The sequence below is a fragment of the Athene cunicularia genome, assembly GCF_003259725.1.
Source record: "Athene cunicularia isolate RWA chromosome 14 unlocalized genomic scaffold, athCun1 chr14_part1, whole genome shotgun sequence".
Taxonomy (NCBI): domain Eukaryota; kingdom Metazoa; phylum Chordata; class Aves; order Strigiformes; family Strigidae; genus Athene; species Athene cunicularia.
Window position 1 is genome coordinate 7128946 of NW_020799118.1, and position 23879 is coordinate 7152824.

At 40.5% G+C, this 23879-nt stretch overlaps 1 protein-coding gene across 1 annotated transcript; it reads right to left on the minus strand.

Annotated features, from left to right (window-relative positions):
• Window positions 1-3099: 3099 nt before the first annotated feature.
• Window positions 3100-16563, minus strand: DCUN1D3 (defective in cullin neddylation 1 domain containing 3). Its single transcript, XM_026858804.1, has 3 exons — window positions 16475-16563; window positions 11189-11721; window positions 3100-9206 (listed from the first exon to the last, which is right to left on the minus strand). The coding sequence occupies exons 2-3, from the start codon at window positions 11617-11619 to the stop codon at window positions 8723-8725; spliced, it is 915 nt and encodes a 304-aa protein (XP_026714605.1). The 5' UTR covers window positions 11620-11721; window positions 16475-16563; the 3' UTR covers window positions 3100-8722.
• Between the last annotated feature and the right edge of the window lie 7316 nt (window positions 16564-23879).

Here is a 23879-nt window from a genome sequence, read left to right on the forward strand (position 1 = left end):
TACTCCTTGGACAATCTCCACTTTCTCCTCCCTCCCTGACCACCCCCCACCTCTCACACACAAAAAAGAAGAAAAGAGAAGTTGCAGTGTGGCTGTGGGAGGGGCAAGGGCCATTTTAAGGAAAGTACACATCTGCACAAACTTCACACATCGTCGCTGTCAGCAGGGAGCTGGAAACACAGTTGCAACAAGATTCTGTGTGCTACCAGCAGTAGAATGAAGCGATTTGCACCCTGACAGCTTTGGACCTGTGCTTTGCAGCCACTGCCACTTAAAATAAAGGCTGCTTGAGCATCTCTTGTTAACATACAGAATTTCCAAGCACAAAGGCCTAGGAGAGCTTTTGGCACTCAGAGAGAAAAAAAAAAAAAAAAAGAGGAAATGTTTGTTACAAGGTTTGAACGTGAGATGAAGGATTTCCTGATATGAATTAGAATAGGCTGAGATAAAGTTGAAATAGTTATTATTCCAGAAATTATTAAGTACAGCTGATAGAATATTTATACCCTCCTACTTTCCAAACCCAAGTTTGCTGTGCTGGGCCCTTGAGCAAAGAGCAGTTTATGGAGTAGAAGCTGGGAGTTGCTGCATGGAGGAGCAGGCAGAAATAAAGGCAAGGAAGAGAAAGGCAGAGGCAGCACTAGTGAGCAGGCAGTAGATGCTCACGTCAGTATCATTCATACCTAAGTTTAAAGCCTCCAGAACTCCTGAAATGAAATCTATTAAGCAAGATGAATGCAGCTAATTTTTTTCCTTTTAAAAAGGTACTTTACTCCAAGTGAGCCTGGCATTCTTTGGCTGTAACTACTGCAAAGTGGGATAAGCATCAACTTCGGTGCTGCTACAAAACGTGAAAGGGAGTCACAGCCCCTTCGCCCAGCACCGCCAGCCCCTGCTGCTGCCCCCAGCCCAGCAGAGGCCCTGGGGTCAGGCAGCTCCGTGAAGGGGGTGAATGGCAGCCTGCCCTCAGCACTTGTCCCTCTGTAAGAACATGCTCCCGTTAAGACTGTTCACATCCAGCATCTCCTTGTTGTAGACTCTTGTACTGCAAAGTTGAAAAAAACCCAGCTAGTTTTCTTTCCATGCAATCAAAAATGATGTGGTCACCTCCCTGCAAGGACTTTGTAAGCATCCAGGATTCCTGCTTGAGAAACTCTGGAGATAACAAACAAAACTAGCAAGAGTCCTATTTATAAGCATGAAAAAATAATTAATTTGTCCCCTTTTAATCGAAAATGTAAAAAGGACTTCAGCTTTAAATAAGACATTTTGTACAAAGCTTGAGCACAAAAAAAGTGAACACCAACGTGTCATTATGTAAACACCACAAATGTTACTCATTTGTTCAGTAATGCACAGAACAGCGTGCAAGCTCACTTTCCAGTGGATTAGATTTCTGTAGCTGGTCCCCTCTCTCCCCCTCAGACTTTACTGGAATACAGGAAACCCAGAAGCTTTGGAACATTTACAAAGCTACAGTAGTCAGGATACATTGTGACTAAAAGATTATTGTTTTTTCTTTAAGGGATTGGTCATTTAAATATACAGAAGTACAATAATCTCACAGATAAATGAATGGCAGCTTGGATTAGAAAAAGCACCAAAATATTTAATATACATCTGGCACAAATTCCACAAAAAGTCAGTAATGGACAACCCAATGCTTTGTTTATAAGAAAAGAAAAACCTCAGACTGCACTTAATGCTCTTCTTCCAAAAGGGACACGACAAAAACATTGCACTCAGGATTGCTATCAAGTAAAGACAACCTTCTTATTACAACTTATTTGCATTGTGCCTTAAATTGCACATTCTGTAAGATGATGCTTCCATTCTGTTCCAGACAACAATGGTGAGCAAAATATGACATAAGAAAAGTGTAAAACTGCAAACCAAATGGGACTAAGTAGATGTATCATCTTGACTTCTCCCACTTCTCTAGATCATGGTTTCAAATTTGGCCACATCCCTTTAAAAAAAAGATCCTACATGAAACAGAATTGACTCCAGCCATTTTCAAGCATTACATTTACACAGCACTTCTGATACTGCTATCTGAAAGAGGAAGCACGGGTCTGCTCCACAACAAGCAATACATTCATCATTTCCCAGAGCGAGAAAATTGGATCATACATCTCTCGGGTAAATCCAAAAAGTCAAAAACCGCTCCTGACACAAAGAACAGCAGATTTGATCCTATTCACCCTTGCTGGTTTACGGAGGAATTAAGAGATTGGTCAGCTAGTTGTATTCAAATGTGATTCAATGAAAGCTGCACAAAGGTGTGCGCTCGTTATTTCCTTTGTTAAAATCAGTTACTTCTGTGGGAGCAAACACTACCAAAATGCATTCCTTCCATAAAGGCCAACTTGAGGATAAATTGGGGCCTCAAGATCCACAAGCAAGTGCTCCAAGAAATCCAGCTGCATCAATGAGCTCTCCCAGGCTGACCCTCTCCACGCAGCCTGTCGAGGACTTGCAGTTGCTTCATGCCCTCAAGACCAGCCAGTACAAACCCCAGTAAGTGTTGGGTCAGGACCTAATCCTGCCAGTTGCATCCATGGCTCTTGGAACTCAAGTTACTCAACAACTAACAGCAGGAGGCCCTCCAACCACTCCTGCCAGCCCATCTCCTTTTAAAGACTATTTTAAACTGACAGATAAGAAAGCAAGCATATTTTTAAGGTAACTATGTTTAGCGTGACTTACAAAGTCACAACTTCAAAATATTAAGCACTATTCTGTGAAGTCCTCTAACATGTAATACATATGGGAGTATAAAAACAGCAGCCAGCCTTCAGCTCCACTGATCCTCCGTGCAGGTTTGCCACCTCTGGTCACACAACCTCCGCTCTCATGGGCCCAGAGAAGAGCAAGACTCAGCAGTTGTAACTGCATAAAATGGCAACATTCAAGTAAACACACTGGTTCAACAGTAGGCAACCTTTAGTCCAAATATAATTTACAGGGGAAAAAGAAAAGCACTTTACACTAAGAACACTGGAGATGGATGGTTTTTTTCTGTGTCTGAAATGACATCCAGAAAGGGCTTATCTGAAGAGTGCAATCATGCAAAGATAGCTTTTTTTTTAAAAAAAAAAAAAAAAAAGTATAACCTCCAAAACCTGTTGGATTTTAAAACCCAACTACAAAAAGATGGAGGATTGCAATAGTATCAAGGAACTGCTGTAACATCAGTGATTTAAGGCAAGCTGTTAACAGGACTAGTACGTTCATGCTCCTTTTATTGTCTCACACATCCCCCCCTTCTCCTGACATATGTGCCCCTACAGATAGTGCAAGAGGTCACACCCCAAAAGCAGCCCTCGTACTGGAAGAAGAATCTTGTAGCAACAAGTTGCTGCAGCATAGCATCGATTTGAGATTTGCAATGATGATAGTTGTGGTGTGGTTTTCTTTTGGGGGAGAAAAGCAAGGGACACAGATGTGTTGTATGGAAGAGACACCACCTAAATGCATTAATGAATACAATGTGAACACTGAAGCCTCTCTGGCATCCACAACACTGTTGAGAACACTCCAGCTTTGCTCAAGTGTAAGCATTTTATCCTGAGCCAGATTCTGACCTCAAGGAGGAAAAGGATGTGTACAGCCTTTGTATTTCTGCAGCTCCCATCTTTGCTGAGTGTTACAGGTCCAGTCCCACATGGAACAAAACTCAGTATTTTCAATCAGAAGAAAAATACACTCATGGCACTGCATCAGGTCTAAAAGTTTTCAAGGGCAATTGAAAAGGCTGATGGCTCCCTCTCGGGGAACAGCTGCTGCATCTTCAATTTACTGTCAGTACAGGTAGGCTGACCAGAGGAGGTGGGATGATGAAAGCCCCTGAGCCACATGCAATGTGGCCCTACTCGGTCACTCTATTGCACTCCAAAACTAGCACATGGGAGGACCAACACTTTTGTTTGCAGCTTGACTTGGCTCCCTTTCGAAGGGTCAACTGCTTGCAGATTAAAAGCAGTATACCAAAAAGTATGGCAAATAGATAATACTTAACTTGGGTCAATTAAAAAACTAGATTATTCAGAGAGGCATAAATTCCTGGGAGAAAATGATGGTAACCTTAAACTATTCAAGTCTAAGAACAAGAGGTAGAGATACCTATGTACTTCATGGTGAAGGAGTTACAGCCTTCTGTCTTACAATCTCATGTATTTCACTTCAGTTGACAATACAAAACCAAAGAGTCAATCTTCAATAGTCCAGAAAGAAAATTTTAACACTGGTGGTTTTGTTTGTGCACAAGAAAGTTTAAGCAGACAATTAGCTTTCAACACTTATCTGAAAAAGTATTTATGTTTTGCTGTATATTGAAACACTACCCTGAAGAATTTTGAGGTTCAGGTTAAGCATCTTCCTTTTTAATAGGAAAGGCTAAATTCACATGCACACGTATTGAGCAGAGTGAGCTCGAGGGAAGAACTGGTGCCCAGTGTACCAAGGATCTTCTAAAAAAGGATCACACCACAGAACACAAGGCTGCAAGACCAAGAAACTCACAGTGACTATTATTTTCCGGCAAATTGGAATGATGTAACCTCAGCCAACAAATTACATCACAGCTGAGGTGACTATTAACTATGTGGTGTTTCTTTAACTTTGCTGGACTTTCTGGAAACAAGGCTTAGGATTGTAAGGAAGATACTTATGTTGACATCATGAAAACACTAAGGTCACTAGTCATTGCATAACCATGTCTGGGAACCACGGGTGGCAGGCTAGCCCTGGGATCCATGGGTTCTTCAGGTCTGACAGACATGCAAGGAGTGAAATAAGTGTCACACAGGCACATCTGCTGCTGCCCCCAGCACTCCGAACCCCCCACCTGGCAGGCACCCTGCCCTGGGGAAGAGGGGCTGCATCTATCTGCAACCAACCCCCAGTCGCTTGCTCAGCAGCAGAGCAGGGTGAACTCGTTCATGCTCTTAAATGTGCTTGGCTGAGAAGCTACGGTGGTTCGGAGGCTGATTCATGAGCAGATCTGCCATGCCAGCCTGGGGAAGCCAGTGCTTGGCAGACTGAACTGTCACAGGCTTCGGCTGTCTGATTTTATGCCACCTGCCACACCTTCATGGATTTTTCCTATGGTTCTTTCATTACAATTGCACAGTATTAAAAAGCTGTAATTCTCCATATAGAATAGCACCAGCAGCAAGTAAACTCACAATTCAGTGTTCAATTCCAATTAATTTCCTCAGTCATGTTTTATGGCCAGCTATAGGCAAAATCTTTCAAATCCTTACTTGAATCAATAAATAGTCTTTGACCTCAGAAATGCACCCACACAAGTAAAAATTAGCACAACTGAGCCTCCAGTTGATCCAGGAGCCAGATTTTAAAAGTGTTGCAAACTATAATATAGTGCAGGTGGTCAGTGTTTTATTACTGGGGACTAAAGTTTACAGGAGTTGTGTTTCTTTGCATGTAAAGGAAGGCAGTAAAATGCCAAGAGTGTGGATGTCAGACCAGTTTTCCAGTATATTATAATAACTATTTATATAGTTATCTATAGTTATTTATCCCAAGTTGCAGCAGATTCACTACACGCATAAAGTTTTCTAACACATACCCTAATTAACAAAAAATTAAATAGTTGCAATGGTTTCAAGGATTTCATCAGCATCATTGCTCATTACAGCCCTGTGCCCTACACAATAAAGATTTAAATGATATATAAAAACGAAGAGTGAATGTATTTGGCCTGTTCCACAGATATTCACAGTTTAACCATAAAACAAGCATATCTTCAGAGGCTCCAATATTGTTAAAGACTTCTCAGAAACATGTACAAACTCCTACTCCCACACAGGAACACCAGCATCACAGAGTACGCTCTGGTCTCGTTTAGGATCAGAAAGTCACCAGGCAATCCAGGGGAGGTCTGACGCCCTCTCTCTCAGCACTGCCACAGAATTGCACCTTCAGCTCCTGGTTCAGCAGTTAAAAACTGATACAGGTCTGGTTTGCATGCTGTAAAGGGTAAGTTAGGCTAAAAATAAATGGTATTTTGCTAGATAGTTCCTTCGGCCATTTTCACAAGTATTTTACGCAGTGGGAGTTGCTCCTGCTAGGCTGAAAGCAGTAGAGCAAGAGCAAGGCTGTCCTCTCCTACTGAAACCATGGGACTGAAGCTACTGAGAACTGTATGTCCCTTCTCCAGCAGGAATAAGATTTTTCCATTCCTGTATATTCACCATCACCATTTTTAAAACCAAGCTGTATTACATTTGATACATTAAAATGGCCAAGCCTTGATATGCCCCAGATTGATTTCCTTACTGCTATCCATGCTCAGACCACAAGATAAACATCTTGTTTCAAGAACTCTACCCCTCACCCTTTGGAGCTGCTGCAGTTCAGTGTATAAATTAGTAGCAGCCACTGCCATGATCTTACATGCATGCACTGACTATCCATTTGAATAGTTTTCATACTCTGGACACTTTAAATACCCTTTAAGAAAAAAAAAAAAAAAAAAGTGATGAACAAAGCATTTAATAGCTGAATGAGTAGTCTCAAACTTATAAATACAGTCTTAATTTACTATCAAATCAGTCTCCATTTGGAGCTTTTGCTAACAAAGCAGCCTCTGTTGGGGAATTTTTTTTTTCTTTTTTTAAAAAAAACAGCACCAGCAAAAGTCTCACCATAAATTCAATTACACCAGCACAAGTGCTTTGCGTGCTTTGCTCACCAAACCAGGATAAGGTTTTGATGCCAAACATCACTTGTACCATGGTTGTTTGGAAGGTTAGAGTAGCAAGGATAAAACTTTGGGTATATTTAACTATAATAGACCAAGTTCAGGGCTCCCCTCCTGCAAAGGAACAGACTCAGCTGCATCTTTTTCCACAGCTTAAAGCGTCTCCCCCAGCAAGAGCTGGCAGAAGCAGCATGCACCAAACTCTCCCTTTACTAGATCAAAGAGATGCTATCTGTGGCTTGTGGGTTTGTTTCTAAACAGTTTTCAATACGCACATTTTGTTAAGTGATTTATGGTCTCAGACCCAAGCTATTGCATAGGCTGTGCACCAGCAAAGCCAGTGACAGAGTTCAGGCAGATCCTCCTCCTCTCTCTGCTAACCCCTGTGGGGCACAGCAGATGTGCCAAGCATGCCTTCCTGGATCCAGTGACAAGCTTGCCACTTAAAATCTGTTTCCCTTTAGCTTTAAAACCCCTATATCACAAAAGCCATTAGATGTTATGGATGACTGTCCAGGGTTTTTTTTGGTTTGGTTTGGTTTTTTTAATTGAAGCCATTTTATGATCCTGAAATGCAGCTCTGAAAACAAAAGGTGTGTAATGGAAGTGTATCAAATTCATTAAGCCAGTACTTAGCTCTATAGAAAGCCTTGGCAATCATCCCTTTTACCAAAAGGTGTAAAAAAGTTGACATACTTAAAAAAGGTAGCATCAATAACCAAAAAAGTTTCAACCAGTGTTAATAAAACTCCCTTTAAGTCACAAGTTTCAACAGGCAAATAGTCCCAATACAGGCATTGTAAAATAATAAATTGACTCCTATCCAAATATTATCAAATCAGTCTAAAAACGACTCATCTACACTGTTGTCATTAAGAACACATTAAGAATTCACTTTGTCATCAGATGCCGATATTGTTGCTCCAGAAAGTGTGGAGTATTAACTGCGATTTAGCAATTAAACATAGGTTTTAAAAAATTGGTTCGTCAATATTAATGCAAAAGATAGTTCCTTACATAGAAGTACTGTGCTTGCCAGACAAGTAAGATAATACTTTAGGTATAAATCAGACAAATTAAAGCAGAATTATACCACAGTTTTCCTTGAAGACTTAGGGTTTGTGTGTTGCTTCTGTCAATGTTTAGCAAAGTTAAGAAGCAGAACCTTTGGTTCTTTTAGTCAAGTAAAAATATTCTCATGTAACCACAAAAATACAACTTCCAGAGAAAATGGAAGTCCATCAAGAAGTCCACTTTCAATAAAACTGAGGTAGTACTGCTCTTTTATTACATGATGTGTAAGAGATTTAGATACAAATCATTATCTACCACTCAGTTGACTGACAGGTACAGTAATTTTATAAAACAATCCCAACATTTAGTTTGAAATTCCAAAAAAAGGAATGATCTGGACTCATTCGCTAAGAGTTAGCTTAAAATGGGAACTAGCCATATTACAAAAAGCTGTTGCTTACTTTGTTTTTTAGAGCCTTATTACCAGGGGATTAATGCATTTATAGTTAACAGTTAACACTGCTGTTCATCATGGTATAAAACCTTAAAATTATTACAGCCTAAAATGTCAACAATGTAAACAGCACTACACACAGTACAGACCTGCCCTGACAGATGTAGTATGAAAAACTTAATCTGGCACTGTATAATTTAGCAATGTTAATTTAACCTAACTAAAATGATCTACATTGTGCAAGAAATATCAGACTTACTTATACTAATCTGAAGTCTTAAAAAAAAAAACCCCAAAAATGCTTAACTTGTAGCCAGGGTCAAATATTTCAGGGCAAGAGTAAAAGGAATAACCAAAATTAAGAAAGTGCCTAAAACATGATACAGCATTTTAGAGCCCTTTCAAAGACAAGGCAGAAAAAGGTGTAAAGTAGAAAAATCTGGAGCCTCAGTAATTTCCAGAAACATCCAGAGTTTACATTTCATGAAGGGCAACAGGCTGCTTTTGTCACTGCTGCTTCAACATCGCTAAGTCTGTTCCTCCGCACACAGGCCCTCTGTGTCCGAAGACGTAATACATTTGGTTTCCTCCTCCTTTTTCCTTCGCTCCATTTCCCACTCCACAAAGGTATCGAAGAGACTCGGCCAGGCCTCGTCCTCACTGTAGTTGCTAAGGTCCGGTCCAATCACCTGAGTAAAATTTAGAAACATGTTCCATGTGTCCCGGGAGATTCCCTTGATTCCTGAGGGGTTCTCGACTAGGAAGTGTAACCACTGGTCCAAAATGGGGGGCTTGTTTTGGGTGAAGACTAATTTCCAAAGGGCAATGGCTATTTCCCGATGTAGCGACCTCTGTCCTTCTTCAGAGTCCAGACCGAACTGGAAAGTGAAACGATAGAGATCCTTGAATTTATCTTCCTGCTTGGCTTCATTTAAGAGGCTGGGGAACCTTGCACAAATGCCATCAATGCTGTCTGCGTTTATTGCTTTGCAGCCTTCAAAAAACTCCTTCCTATTAAGCAAGAGAAGAGAAATTAGTGTGAGTACTTCCCACTGACCTCACACACTGCACACTTCCCATCTCCATTCAGCTACGTCAAATCAGAAGAGGGTTATCAGGACAAGACAAGGTGTGAGCTCAGCCCAGGTGGCACAAAGAATTTGGCAACACAAGTTACTGGAAAGAGAGATGTTTCCAAGAAGTTTCTCATGGCCCGGGGAACCACACACACCCCTCAGATCTGCTGGGGCACTGTGAGCATTTGAAAGATTTTGCTGTCTGCCTGACTACTCAATCTTACCATATCCAATGACTTGCACATTAAAAAGTGAATAAAATTTACCAAAGAAGAAATGCTAAATGTTTGAAAACACCACATTCACGCAGTGAAGTACCATATATTAACCAGCTTGATTCAATATTGCCCATGTCTAAACACCTATGCTCTGGGCGAGCTGTTCTCAAGAGAAAGAGCAGATCACTGGTGGCTTTCCTGTGGTTTTTGGTTGCTCTTCCAGCCTGTAAAATAAAAAAGGTGCCAATGGCGATAGTCAGCAAGGCATCCAGCAAGAGAGTGGAAGAGAGCCCGGCATCACACAATGCAGGCTACAGCACAACATATAAACACTGCTCGAAGCGCCAGCCTACACTAATTAGCCCACTAATCATCTGGCCAAGTGGGTAGATGGTTAGCTCTGATTTCTCTAATGCTCATGAGCAAGTGTTATAACCAGACAGTATTAACCAAAGCCAGCAGAGTCTGACGTGGGACGGGCTGGAGTGAAGACAGGAGATGGGGCAGTGCTCAGAACAGACAACCTCATTGCTTTCCTTGAGGGAAGAAGTCAGTCAGCATGCCTTTAAACAAAGGTAACCTTCTCCACTAGATTTGCCCTCTCCAAGAAAATCAAAACGATGTTAATAAAACTCACGGTGATTGTGCAGAATCCCAAACAGTACTTGCAATTCCTTTACCCTGTTAGCAAATACCTGCACCATCAGCCTCCAGTAAATCCACATTTGCATTCCAGAGTAACTCATCCATTTGACACACACCCACATCCACAAAAATGCTGCAGATGCTGGAAAAACTATCTGTGTTCAGTGCACGGCAGAGGCTCAGAACACCAAAGTAATTTTGAAAGTTATTTGCCAGGTAAAAATAGGTAGCATTACTCAAATCAATCTAGACAGACCCCCCCCCCCCAAAAAAAAAAAAAAATGTTCCATTTTCTCTCAGCAAGCCCCTGTAGAAAGTCTTTACTTGGTCTTACCTGGACAGTGTAGTCAAGTGGGGGAGGGGGGAAAGCTGTTGTAGTTTTGAGTTTGGGTTGTTTTCTTTCTTTTCTATTAAGTTTTAGCTGTTCTGTTTCCTGTAGCACCAGATATGCTATAAGCCTGGTGACTGACCCCCTTGTCCAGAAGGACAGACAGCACTTTAAATACCAATCACTTGTCAGCCAGTATGAAACACCTACCAGTGTCAAAAACCTCGTGTTTCCTTCCCTCTCTATGCTTTAACAGGATTACTCTCAGAAAACGACATTATGTGCAACACTGGCTGGGCAGGAACAATTCTTAAGCAGCAGTCTGTCATTCTTTCACAGAACAATAACAGAGTTAATAGTAGTTACTAAGGAATCTCACATTAAAGTAAAAATTAATTTCAGTGTCCAATAACCACCAAGATAATTCCAGATACTGCAAAATTGCTTTTGGTAAATCAAGAATAAATGAATGTCTACAAAACCTCACTACACTGTTCATGATTAGCAGCATAATGTCCAAAAACACATTTTTGGTACTGAAATGCACTGTGAGGGAAACAAGAAAAGAGGACAATACAAAGCTTACCTTCTGCAGTGGTAGGAATTAATTTGATCAAAATGCAAGTGTTAGAAGAAATAAGTGAAGCTAATGAGGCTGTCTCTCCAACATACAGATGACAGATACTTTAATATATGAAAATAATTACAAGTTCTACAAGAACTAACCTTGTAAATTTGCACATGGTAGCAGCCTGGAATTTCCAAGCCAAAACTAGCACTTTAAATTCAGTGGGATCAACACAGAGGTCATTGCAAAATCGTTCCATTCCTTCTTCCAGTATGGCATCCTCCCGTTCATCCTTATACCTCCTAAATAACTCCCCAATCCTTTGGAGGGAAGATTCTTCTGCGCTGGAAACAGAGTCCTTCTTTGTATCTCCAGAAAACGTTGGAGGCTGACTAGACTCTACAGCAGCATCTGTTTTCTTTGTCCCATTCACAAGTATATCTCCTGCAGGCTTCCCGCAAGCTGAACCATGGTCGTCTTTGTGGACTGCACTTCTCTTACTGTGTGACTTGCTGCCGGATTCCCTTTCCCCATTTTTGCTGCCAAGGGTAGAAGAAGGATTCTTGCACTTCGTGACACACTGGCCCATGATGGTGCAAACCCAGCGTCTAGAGTGGTCCCCTTGCTGTCGGACACCCTCGCAGATGCTCTTCAACACATCTCACCATGCCATTAGCAGCAGTCAACTAACCTGAAAAACAGTTTCAGAGTCAAATTGCCGTTTCTCCACAAAGAATATTATAAGTATTAAATGTGGGATAACATTCCCCAGTAAAAGACCAACTTCAGGATATTTAAGTTTAAGTACTGAAAAGGAGTAGTGTACAGAAGGTTGGCACATGCCATAAATTTCAGGCAATTTCAGGCTGTTTTACCTAGAAATCAATGCAGCTCACTCAGTGGCCACAGTATACTAACGGGTCCTAATAAAGGAAATTCCTAAAATTCTTACTGTAACATAGGTTACAAAGAGGTTGATTCATGTACAGGCTTCATCAAGACAGACTACTCTAATGCAGAAATATTTTAAAGGAAATGTTTTTTTAAAGTATACCCACATTTTATATATAAAATATAAAACACTGAAACAAAGCAGTGGTGGGGCAGGGACACTGACAGGACAACCTGGCAAAAACTTAAGCAGTAGATTTAGCCTGTACCTTCAGCAGATGGGCAAAATGGGTTTTGGGGGTGGGTTTGGGGGTTTCTTTTTTTGTGGGGTGGGGGAAGTTGTGGGTTTGGGTTTTTTTAAACAGAGTTTGGAACTTAAATTTTTGTTCTTATAAACAGAGCACGTTTGCAGAAAGGAGGCAACACTCACTTTTCATGCAAGATGGTGTTTAGGAATTATTGTTTCAAGTAGGCTCCTCCCTTCAGGTAACAAGACAGACAGGGGGAGGGAGACATTTCAAACACACATGCAGATAAGAAGTAGTAATTCCAGTTCAGCTTTTTTAAAAAAAATCAAAATTAAAATGCCAAAATTATTTCATCATACTCTGTTTTTATAAATCACAATGTTAAAGCCTTGCATATTTGTAAAAGATACTTTACCCACAGAAGAGGGTTCTTAAATTTTCCCTATTAAAACCAAACTAACTCTGACACTATCCTATCAGCATGCAGTCACACCACGGACAGACCATTTCTCAGAAACATCAACTCCAAGAAAGCAATTGCTTATCATATTCCTCCTTTACCCACTTATTCGCATTCCATCTCTGCTGTCAGTTAGGCAAAAGCCTCAAACATAAAAATTGGGTTTATCTTGTCTTTGCTTACTGCTTCCAGGTTACAAAATTAGAACAAGAAATAAAAGAGATAAAAATTTAAAATGAATAAATAAAATAGATATTGTGTCAGTTTTTCTGTATTCTTTCTTGGGTAAAGCTCTTCTGAGACTGAACCTCTGTTTTAAGCCGTAAACCAACTTGGAACTATATGCAGATGACTGCTCCAGAAATCAGGATTAAAAACACAAATCTTCTCTCTGCCATTATACCTGTTCTGGCAAAACAGCACATATGCAGTTTCACGAGAAAAAAAAATAATCTTTTTGCCAGTACAACTACAACAACCAAGATGCTGGTTTCAACTACCTGGCTTCCCTTCCCATCTCCAATGCCTTTTCTTAAACCCATAATCCACAAAACTAAGAAAAACCAGAAAAACCTATTTTTAAGCAGCAGAAGGAACAAACATCTGGTATGTCCTTTCATCAAACTGCTTTAAAGCTGAACTTTGTAACATCATTTTTATAGGCGCATAAAGTTCAATCTAATGTAATTAAGAATAATCCCTTTTTCATTTGATTTTAAAGGATTTATTAAAATCTGCATTTCCACATAAACAACCCCAAAGCCAATTTCACTGGTCCTTAATACCTCACAGCTCTTTGAATTGCAGAGTACAAGCCTGGCACTTGTTCCTGTGTGGCCGTGCGTCTGAACAACATCATCTTCTCCAGTCTACACCAGTCATTTTTTCATTACACCAAAAGAAACTGGATATTATTAGGCAATTTAAATTACTGCTTAGTGATTAACTCCCAGATACCAACCCCCCCACCCACCCCCCTGCATCAGAATTCAAATGCTCAATCTACAGTAATTCTTGTTCTTCCATCGGTTGCTCAAAGGCAGCTAGCACTACTTTGGCTAAGTTTTTCTTCAGAGAATCATGCAAGTAAAGGAACAGAATAAAAAAATCCCAAGTAAAACCTAGTATTAGAGTTTAGCTAGTTTATAAAACTTTCTGCTCAAACATATAATAGCAGTTATTAGCTGTTGGGGATTCAGAACAGCTTTTCCCTATGGACAGGTTAAAGAATAGCTGCCTTCTAATGAATAGTACTTTCCTCTAAAGTAGCCAGTAGTAGTCAAATCACACACAGCATAATGGACAGCGGTGATTCCAACTCACTTTAGGAATCCCAACTTAAAGTTTAAAAAAAGGGAGTTTGCAAGACTACCTTAGATACTCTGTCCATAAATTCTCTTAGCGAACTGATTCATGCTGTCATGCTTCCTAAGCAACAGCTTGTGTTAATGATGGGAAAATCTAATATTCGAATCTACAAAGTGACATCACCAGTGTGATGAAACAGATGGGGTTTATTGTCATTTCCTGTCATGAAAAGCCAGCATTACAATACACGGAGGGACTCAGCCAGCATTATTAAACACCTATATGTGAGGAAGTGTCCCAACAGCTGTTTCTCAAAACCACTGGAGAGCTCAGCGTAACATTAACCCACGGAGTGCAAGTTAACCACGTCCCCTGCAGCATACCCCTCTGACAAGCACGTTTTCTGTACTCCAACCTACCTGCCTTACAAGGAGCTGACTGCTGCTCCTGAACAGCCACTGCCTGGGCTCTGCTAGCACTGCTCTTCCCTGCAGTAAGAGAGTTCTTCCTTTCTCCTCCCTGCCGTGGAGGTTTTCAGAGCATAATCTTACTCATTATGAACAAACACTAGAAGATACTGAAATACAGTTGCTGCAATTCCTTTTCTACTACATGAAATTTGATGTCACATGCCAGATACTTTGAAGCATTCTATCCCAAAAATAGCAAAACCAACTTGGGAAAAAAAAGAAAAAAGTCAGACTGCATCCACTGACAGTTTGTGCATGTATCTGGTTTTGTAAGAGAAAAGTCTTTTGGCGCTCCATCAGTTACCCTTTTATAAAATGCCTTCACTGAGCTGGATCCACTTCACTTACCAGTCACCTCCGCTTCCTACATGACTCAGGTTTCAAGGCATGAAAGGAACAAGAGCCTCGGAAGGAGACAGAAACAAGTGGGAGAACTCGGCCCTTTTGTTAAGGAAGGCTGGAGAGAGGATCCGATTGCAGCATCAGGAGCTGCACTGAACTCAGTGTTCAAGGATTATGAAAAAGCACTCTCAGGAAAGTCAACAGAGCTACTCATTTAACTGCAGAGCAGAGCAAATGCCACATCTAGGTCGTGCCGATTACACTTAAGTGAGCACAAGGATGTGCAGAGATATATCTCCCAGCTGGATGGGGAACTACAAGTATAAAATTCACATGTACCCAAGGTTATACTGGATTGACGGCAAAGCACCATTTCCAAAAGGATCAGATCCCAAGAGAAAAATTACTGTAATAGGCTTGTACAACGTAACAGTGAGACACAAAATGCAGCACTGACCACTAGTTTTGCTAATCTACTACAAAAGATCAAAATCCCGGGCTAAGGTTGGAACATACTCAGTGCTACAGGATGCAATACTCCCAAAGAAGTTTGATTACTCAGACAAGTATTGAGCAATAACCTACAGTAAATATGAATCACCAAGATGCCCACGAGGCCATCTTCCACGTAACAGGAACTGCAAAGCAGAGATCAACAATGATGTTCTCTGCTTCTTTCTAGAAGGGAGTAAGAAACTGGAAACACAGGAAGCTTAGTGCTGGTGAATACAGACAGTTAAAGAAAAGCCACTCTCTAAGAACAAAGGATGTGTTGAATTGTATTGCCCAATATATTAAACATAAACTCTAGAGAAGATTGGAAAGACCCTACTAATGCTTGGGTGGGGCATTTTGTTTTGGCTTGGGTGGGGTTTTTTTAGGTTTCTTTTTGGTTGTGGGTTGTTTGGGTTTTAAGTGCTGTAAAGCAATTAGTTTTTCTCCATTTTCAAGTGACCAGATCTCATGTAACCCAAGATTTGAAGGGAGCAAAACAACAAAGTGACTCAGTAATAATTCTCTGTCATACAAGCACAACATGGCACAATTGAAAATGGCAACACTGAAGACAGGGAGACCTGGCAGGAGGAGAGAAGATGCAAAGGAGATACTTAAGTAACCCTGTATTTTTCTTTAATGACCAACACCATTGTAGTAATAGAAATTATTGGATATGTCCAGAGAATAACAAAACACAGGCAATCATTATGCTGTTTAATAAAAGCACTGCATCAGAATATATTTACAATGAGTTTCAAAACACAGAAAATATCAAGACAGAAGAAAAAACCCTCCATACATTCAAGAACAGCTCAAAGACAAATTTAGGAAATCTCAAAACAAAAGGGGACACAGCTCAGTCAACCATTAAATCCCTCTCCAAGTAGCAGTTCACTAGCTAAGGCAAAGACAACATTACCAGAGCTTAACTAAGTCTCAACCCAGCCTCAATTTTTTGCAAACACTTGAGCATGGTCTGTAAGAATTTTACAGAATTTCACTATGCATTATCTACCTTCTAGTGGACAGGGTTACATGACTTCTAACTAGCTGAGAGTAGTGAACAGTATCATGGGCGCCCCATCTTTTCACAGCTCTGAACAGATACACGCAGCTTTCTACTGGGGAGGCACAAGAGGATCATTGTAACTGCTGAAACAGAAGCAATCGCTGCTCCAACAGTTGATGCTGGGCAAGTGAACTTGTAAGCAAACATCTAATACTTACATAGTTTCAGCTACACAGGGAATCATTCCATTAGCTTCACAGCCTCCTTCCGGCTCCCTGGGTTCCACATGGAACGCTGTAAGACAAAAGACCACACACATTTTTTATTTAGAAGGGGCTATGAAAAGCATAAAATGCACCAAATCACTCAAACACAACTATGCATTTAATAAAATCCTTCATAGCCAAAATCCATTTGCTGTAAGAGTAATTTTATAAAACTACTTCACTTTGACTTAAAGTAGCATTAATACCATTAACTCTTTGCTGTCATATAAATCATAGATCAGGTACTGAATACAATCAACAAGTTCAAATGTTTGTTAGGAGTAAACACACACTTCCGGATACTTTTATGGCTTTTAGCATGGGAGAGTTAATTCCTCATTTCATGCACTCAAAGCAAAAGAGAGGACATGCTATCATTGTCAATGCATGTTAGCTAAGCAGCTGTTTAATCTGTGAATTCCAGACAGCTGCTACCTAGCAAAGCATAATTTGGGTCTAGAAAGTAATTCTCTTTTTTTCATTCTCTAGCACATTCTTTTCCATGTTTGTTTTCCCATGTTCTGTTGAGCTGGCTCAACTGCACTTCTCTTAAATTCCCAGCTTGACTACATAACTACAAAGCTCTGAAGAAAAGATGACAAAGTTCTGTCTGGTTTGTGTAGCAAGAGCTACAACCATAGCACCTAGTCAACACCTCTGTTTGTATCTGATCTAGAAAAAAACAAAAAACAACACAACACAAAAAACAAGCAAGCTCTGGCAAAGCTCCTCTGCTCTACCATACCAACAGAAACACTAAAACCTCTTGTTTTTACAGCTCTTAGTACATCTAGGGAGCAGACAGGTGATCAAAAGCTGCCTTTCTGCATACTTACTTTTACATGAGACATATTCCTTAGGAAACAAGTAGGAACATTAGCTTGTTCAGTGTTTTTTTCAGTAGAAAGTAAGGAATGGATGTAGGAAGACAATTATAAAACAAGTTCTTACTGCACATGCCAATCTCCACATAAATTCAGTTTTCCCCCAAACTTGAGTCCTATACATGGATTAGGACAAATTTGACCAACAAATAAAGCCTAGTTCAAATCAAAGCTTTTAAAAGCCCATGGAAACAGGCATCCAAAATGCTTCAAAACCCTTAAAGTAGTACTTTCACCCCATAATTCAGACACATGGAGCAATAACATATCTCTGCCGAAGCATTTTTAAGGCATTTATTTTTGAGATGGATAGTTCAAAAATTCTACTTCACTCTGGATTTATATCCTCTGCTTCCAAACCCCATCTTCAACAGAAACAACAACCCTTCTGCCCCCCGCTCCAGCCTCCCAGCCTTTTAGCATACACTCCTGCAGGAAGGGCTGCCCTGTGCAGGTGCACGGCCACCAGCCAGCTTAAATCTGTATGGGAGCAGAGGAGCTCCTGCCTCTCTCCTGGTGGAAGTACTAGTTTGGATTTCTTTCTATTTGACCATAATATCCCATGAATTTCAAGAATTTAAGGAAATGTAAAATCTGGCATTTCTATGTTAGTTTCTTTTGGTTCCCTGCAACTAAGTAATTCCTTTTATAAATCATCAGGGGAGGAAAGAAGAGACAGGAGGGACACCTGGCTCTGTGCAGCCTCATTCCCCTGGGAACCTGTTTAAATTGAAGCGAAGCCACATCTTACACTTCACATTTTAAAAATCATTGTCATGGCAACTTTATGCAACAAACTAACTACTTTTCAAACAGATTTATATTTCTTTTCAAGAATTCTATGATCCACCAAATCTACATTTCAAGTTGACTACAGCACATACTGGAAGCGAACACTCATTTTAAGTTCAAAAGAAGCTGAATCTGATGGAGTTCAGCTCTAACCAGCAAAAGCCAAACTTTTTCAGGTTGTTTGAAGTAGTTTCCACATTGGCTGACTTGTACATACACACTGTCTGGAGCCAGGAGCCAAAAATTTTAACACGTTCGAACAGCCAGCTACAATTCTTCTCCTATTCTTCCTACTTTTATTGTACCAAAGCTGCCCATTTCACCCTTTTATAATTTTTAATACAGTAGCAAGTGTAAACTTCTGTGACAACACAATTATGGCATGTGGAATAAAAAGTTAGTATGAGTTAGCAGTTAAAAAAACAAGCTCTTCAAGTCTGTATTTAAAGGCTGTCATAGCACAGCAATGCGTTGTGGCTGACTTCATCCTAAATCACACAAGGTGACTGCCGTGGGCGTGGAAAGAAGTATCAACACTTTCATGGCAGGGGTTTTAATTCAGCCCTTGGGTCAGGGTTGCAAACTATAGCTGTATCCTATGATCACCAAGCATCCCTCCCTTGCTGGTGCAGGAGCAGTATCACACTACAGTAACTCGGAAAACAGCCTACATCATTCGTTAGCAATCCCACTCAGCAGTCCACTGGGAAAATATATAAGTAAATGGTGTGCACCCTCAGGATTAGAGGCCTTTGTTTTGCACACCTGCCTCTTTTTGCACCTGTGTCTCACTTCCCCCTGGAACTTTGGCTCTCCTGAGCATGGGTGCAGGAAGGATCACACTGCAGAATACTGCAGTACCAAAGCTGCTATTGCCATCGACAGCAGCCCTCGGCAGCTTTTCCAGGGGAAAAGAGCTGATGGCCTTCTCACAAATCAACTTTCTCCGCTTTTCTGGGGAGAATCAGTGAAGAATTAGTGATAATCATTTCCTTCTTCAGCAGGCAGTTGAAAGGATCAACTCTGCACGTGGAAGATTTTACTATGCAGTTAAGAGTTTTATACTACGGCACCAAAGCACTCGGTGCGTAAGTGTTAAAGCATAAACGAAGCTTCGGTCAGCAAAGCCATCACATGGAAACTGCTTATTTCAAGTCATAACCTGCAACGAAACTTCCTCAGCGAAAGCACTCTGACTCCAGCACCATGGGCACATTATGGGCTTTCATTAGCCCAGAAGACACCTCACCCCATCTCTAACCAAACGCTGTGCTAGCACCAGTCTGTCACACAGATCTGTTCCACACCTCTGCTGCAGAAATACATTTATGTGAAGTTACTTAAGAGGAAGTCTGAAAGCAGGAAAGTCCTGTTGCAATTAGTTAAAATGAATTATTAGTTTGTCAGGCTTCCTGCAGTTCAAGCACGTTTCAACGAACTACAGCCAGGTTATGGTTTTGGGGGCATACAGATGGGAACTCTGTCAATCTGCTCCAAATTGGGATAACAAACTACTTCTGATTAACCTCACTTTGAGCTTTGGAAACCAGATTTAAAAACTTGATCAAACTGGGTAAAATTTGTCTCTACAGAACACACCTGTATCAGAGTAGACGCCACTTATACAGACACATGAAAAAGGCCCATGCAGTTTTGGCTGCCGCTTGGCAGAAGACTAAATGGCTGTCAATGGGAAAACCAAGCCAGACAACATGTATGTTGGAAACCTGAATACCTTCTCAAATGAGAAAGACCATACTGGAAAGGCTTAACTAGTCTGGAAGGGAAGAGAGGGGCAGGTACAAAAATATCTAAAAAAAAATAAATTCAAGTAACAACAGATTCAGAAACTGCTACACCATGCCTACAGTCCATAATGATAGGCCAGCTCTCAGTGCCAGGAACCAGAGCTACCACCAAGCCTCCTTCCAGAAGAAGCCTGATTGCCAGCAAGCAGGAAAAAAATCTCAAACAACTGCACCTTGACATGGTGTGCTGTCACTTCAAGTGCAGTGCTGGGATATTAAGGGAGATTTTTTAATTCAAGACTCTGGGCAGAAGAAACCTGCTTTCTGCACTCTTGAAGAGCACCATACTAAGACACAGGGCATGATACCATATTTCATGTTCAAACTCCAACAGTAGTCTCAAGAGAAACTGGAATAGATGTTTTGGATCTGTAGCTCACTGTGTCCAGCTAATTATAAAAGGTTAGCTTAAGAAAAAAATAAATGATGTGAAAAATGATAGGGAAAGAGAGAATAAAAGCACCTCACTGCTTTTCCTCATGGAAGACACATTCCTTAAGCGGCTTTTTTAGCAGACACACATGCATCATCCTTGAATCCCTTCCTCTCTTTTATACTCTCTAACCACACAATACCTTACTTACCAATTACTTCTCATTGTTTTTCCACTTGGCCCCATTTAAAAGTTTGGAATCCTTTCCTATTATGTGCTTCATCCTACTTTATTAGGTGGGTGGAATGATTTGTTAGGATTATTGTATTTTCACAGAGCAAACCCAAGTCCAGTTAGCTAAATAGCATATAATCTTACAAGGGTGCCTCAAGGGGCTTCTGTAATGTAAATAAATTAATGAACTAATTCACACAGCAGCACTACTTGTTTTGAGAAGTCTATTTAGGCTGTGAGAAAGACAACAGGCAGAGGAGAAATCAAGACAGCCAAATGACATGGCTCTTCAAGATCACACCATCAGTTTTAAGTAAAGTTGAAACCAGAACCCCAACCAAATTCCATCTAATTCCCTACCTCATACATACTTAGACATGAACAAACTTGTTTATTTCAACGCACATAACTCAAACCTTGGATGAGCTTGAATCTACGACCTTCAAAAAACAAAGATTTGGTCACTGGGCAATTCATCTCCATCCCATTAAAAACTATCAATCTTACCCCTCTCCCCTGAGATACAACTCTCAAGGTCCAGCACTTACAAAAAACCAAATCATCATCTAATGAGGGTTTGTGCATTTTTTCCCTTTAATGTGCAAAGGGTTGTAAAAGAATAATCCTTCAGTATTTTTCCAGGGTACACTAACTTTTGCACAGCATGACAGACCTTTAGCACCTTGTATGTATTATAATTAAGGCAGCACACGCCAGGTGAAGAGATACTCTGTGCTCAGACACAACTGGTTCACATCTCTACAGCAAAACTGCAGATTATGAGACCAACAGAAACCATGACCCTCAGATATCTGACAAGATGCATTCTGCTGTAAGCATCTGAAAGTAACAGTGATACAAATATTTACCTTACTCTGTCTCAGTCAATTCAGTAAATGAATCTACAGAAAACTGCAACTATCCTGTAGCTAAACCAGAATAACTTTGAAAAACCACCTCGGTCTACAATCCGTTCTGTAATGGAAAAAAAACATTTACTTTTAAACTGAGCTAAGTGTGCACACATTTTCTTTTGCACTGAGTTCAGCTATCAGACTTCACCTAGAAGAAGCCAAGGCACCTTCATCCATTACGTGCAGTGGAATATAATTCAGGTAGATATCAAATTATTTCTGTAATAATAAGATATTTACTTAGTACAGTTAGTTTAAAGCACAACTATATTTCTTACTGCTCACAACAATAAAGAAAACATACCAATCATACAAAAAAAGGAAGTCCTTCCAGGAGCTCTGGTTAACAGTGTCCCATCTCCAGCATAAAGTGGCCGTGAGAACCGTGATCCATACAGCAGCCTAACAGGGCAGCGAAGGGACAAGTCTAAAGACAAGAGCCAGACCACCTCCTAAGATCACTTCTGGCAGCAGATCTCATAAGGAGTTTACAGAAGGCCTGCTAGCCATCTCAGTAAGTATAACACAGTTTACAGGCTGCCAGCCAAAAGAATCACTTATTTCATGCAGTTGTGTAGGAACTTCATTACCAGCTGACCACGTAAATACTGGAATCACATTTATGTACAAAGAATTGTTTTAAGTGAAAGGACTGACATCTGAAAGTGCTTTAAGAGCATATGCTTGGGTTTTTAAACTTAGGGCAGTTTTTAAAGAAGGAAATACACAAAGCTACCCGCAGAGACCCTGGTTCTCTCTACTGACTTGAGTCCTGACTTCCCTATTACAGTGAATGACACTAACACTTCATACTGTACCAAGAATACTGCAGCATTTAGATGATAACTGTATCAACAGCTTCGAAGGAGCTCCTGTGAGTACTTGAACTTAGGTCATCAGTTATAACAAAGACTCTCAGCTCTCCTTGAGAAATCTGGTGGCAGCTTCAACCAACACACATTCTGTTCATAAGTTTTCACATATCCTTGATTTCACTTGATGTCTTGTGTCTCACAAGAGATGTAAAGTGTGTAGGTATCTATCCTGTGCTTCACGACACATATTCACTAATTAGAAGCACAGGTAACTGTGCTTGAAGCTGGTATACATCAGACCTTTGGCATTTCCAGACTGCCTATTTATGTACTGATCCAGAATACTCAAAGCTTTCTGTACAGACTCATTTGCAATGAAAACACTGAATAGTCAGCATATGACCAAAACCAAGTTCTAGGACATTTGTGTTTGTAAGTCTATTACTAAGCTACACACGCCTCCCATAATCATAGGCGTTAAGATGCTTTTTCTTCCTCCCTGACGATTTTAAAACAAAAGGATACGACTGACTGCATTAGATGTTTCAAAGTTGCAGAAGGAAAAGTTGGATTACACTAAAAAAATTTCAGAGTAAGAGCTAAAACCTGTCACTTTCTGCTACTACATGTATGCAATAATAAGACTCTGGTATTTTTCAGGAGCACATAATCATTTTGGTTTAAAAAAACATTTATGTTCATTAAGTAGGAAAAGTGAGACAACAAATAACTATGACTGTCATACTGTCTTTGGCAGTCTGACTTTCTGGGAATAACAAACTGTGACAGGAGGTCAGTAACAGCATTCTCACATTTTGCTAAGTAAGTTTTGTCTTTCACAAACCAGATGTCACAGACAGAACAGCATTTATGACTATTCTGAGACACCAGAAGATTATACTAGGCCATTCTCTTTACTGGAATCCTGCCTCACCACCTATGCTTTTGTTGGTTTCTCTACAGTATTCCCACTTCTGTGAAAGAATTCTTTCATACTTACACTTAGGTAGTCACCTAACCATCACTCTTCTAGTACCAAAACATTGCAATTAAGTAACTTTTACCTAAAATCTGTATTTTCTGCTTCTTTCAAGATGCAGGTCACTGGACTGAAGAGCTGACCCCAAAGATATATAGATAAAATGGAGACATAACAAGTCTAAAGGGATCAGTTCTCAGATTATCTTCTAGGCAAGAAGCTTTGATTCACTTTCTCTTCCCATATTTGCTCTGTTCTAGTTAACACCAAGATCAGAATGTAAAAACATCACTAAACTGTCACACCAAAGCCACATGTGACAAGGTGAATCTCCTCACATCACCATAAAAAATACTGGCATTTGTGCAATGGAAAGCAGAGCTCCCCTTTGCCTTGCCAACCACCACCACTCCTGGGGCTCTCCGACTTGTTCACCCACAGCCAGTTACCAATAGCTGAGCAGTTCCACAAAACCTTCTCGTGAAAGGGTGAAGTCAAAGTACAAGCGAATGATGGAGCACGTCTGCAAGTCTTGGCTTTTCTGATCACTCCCTGGGA

Excerpts from the sequence above, each read along its gene's own strand:
- DCUN1D3 (XM_026858804.1), bottom strand. The coding sequence starts at position 11,619 with ATGGGCCAGTGTGTCACGAAGTGCAAGAATCCTTCTTCTACCCTTGGC. Across the intron at positions 9,207-11,188 it reads ACCATGTGCAAATTTACAAG|GAAGGAGTTTTTTGAAGGCT; the intron begins GTTAGTTCTTGT and ends CTTGCTTAATAG.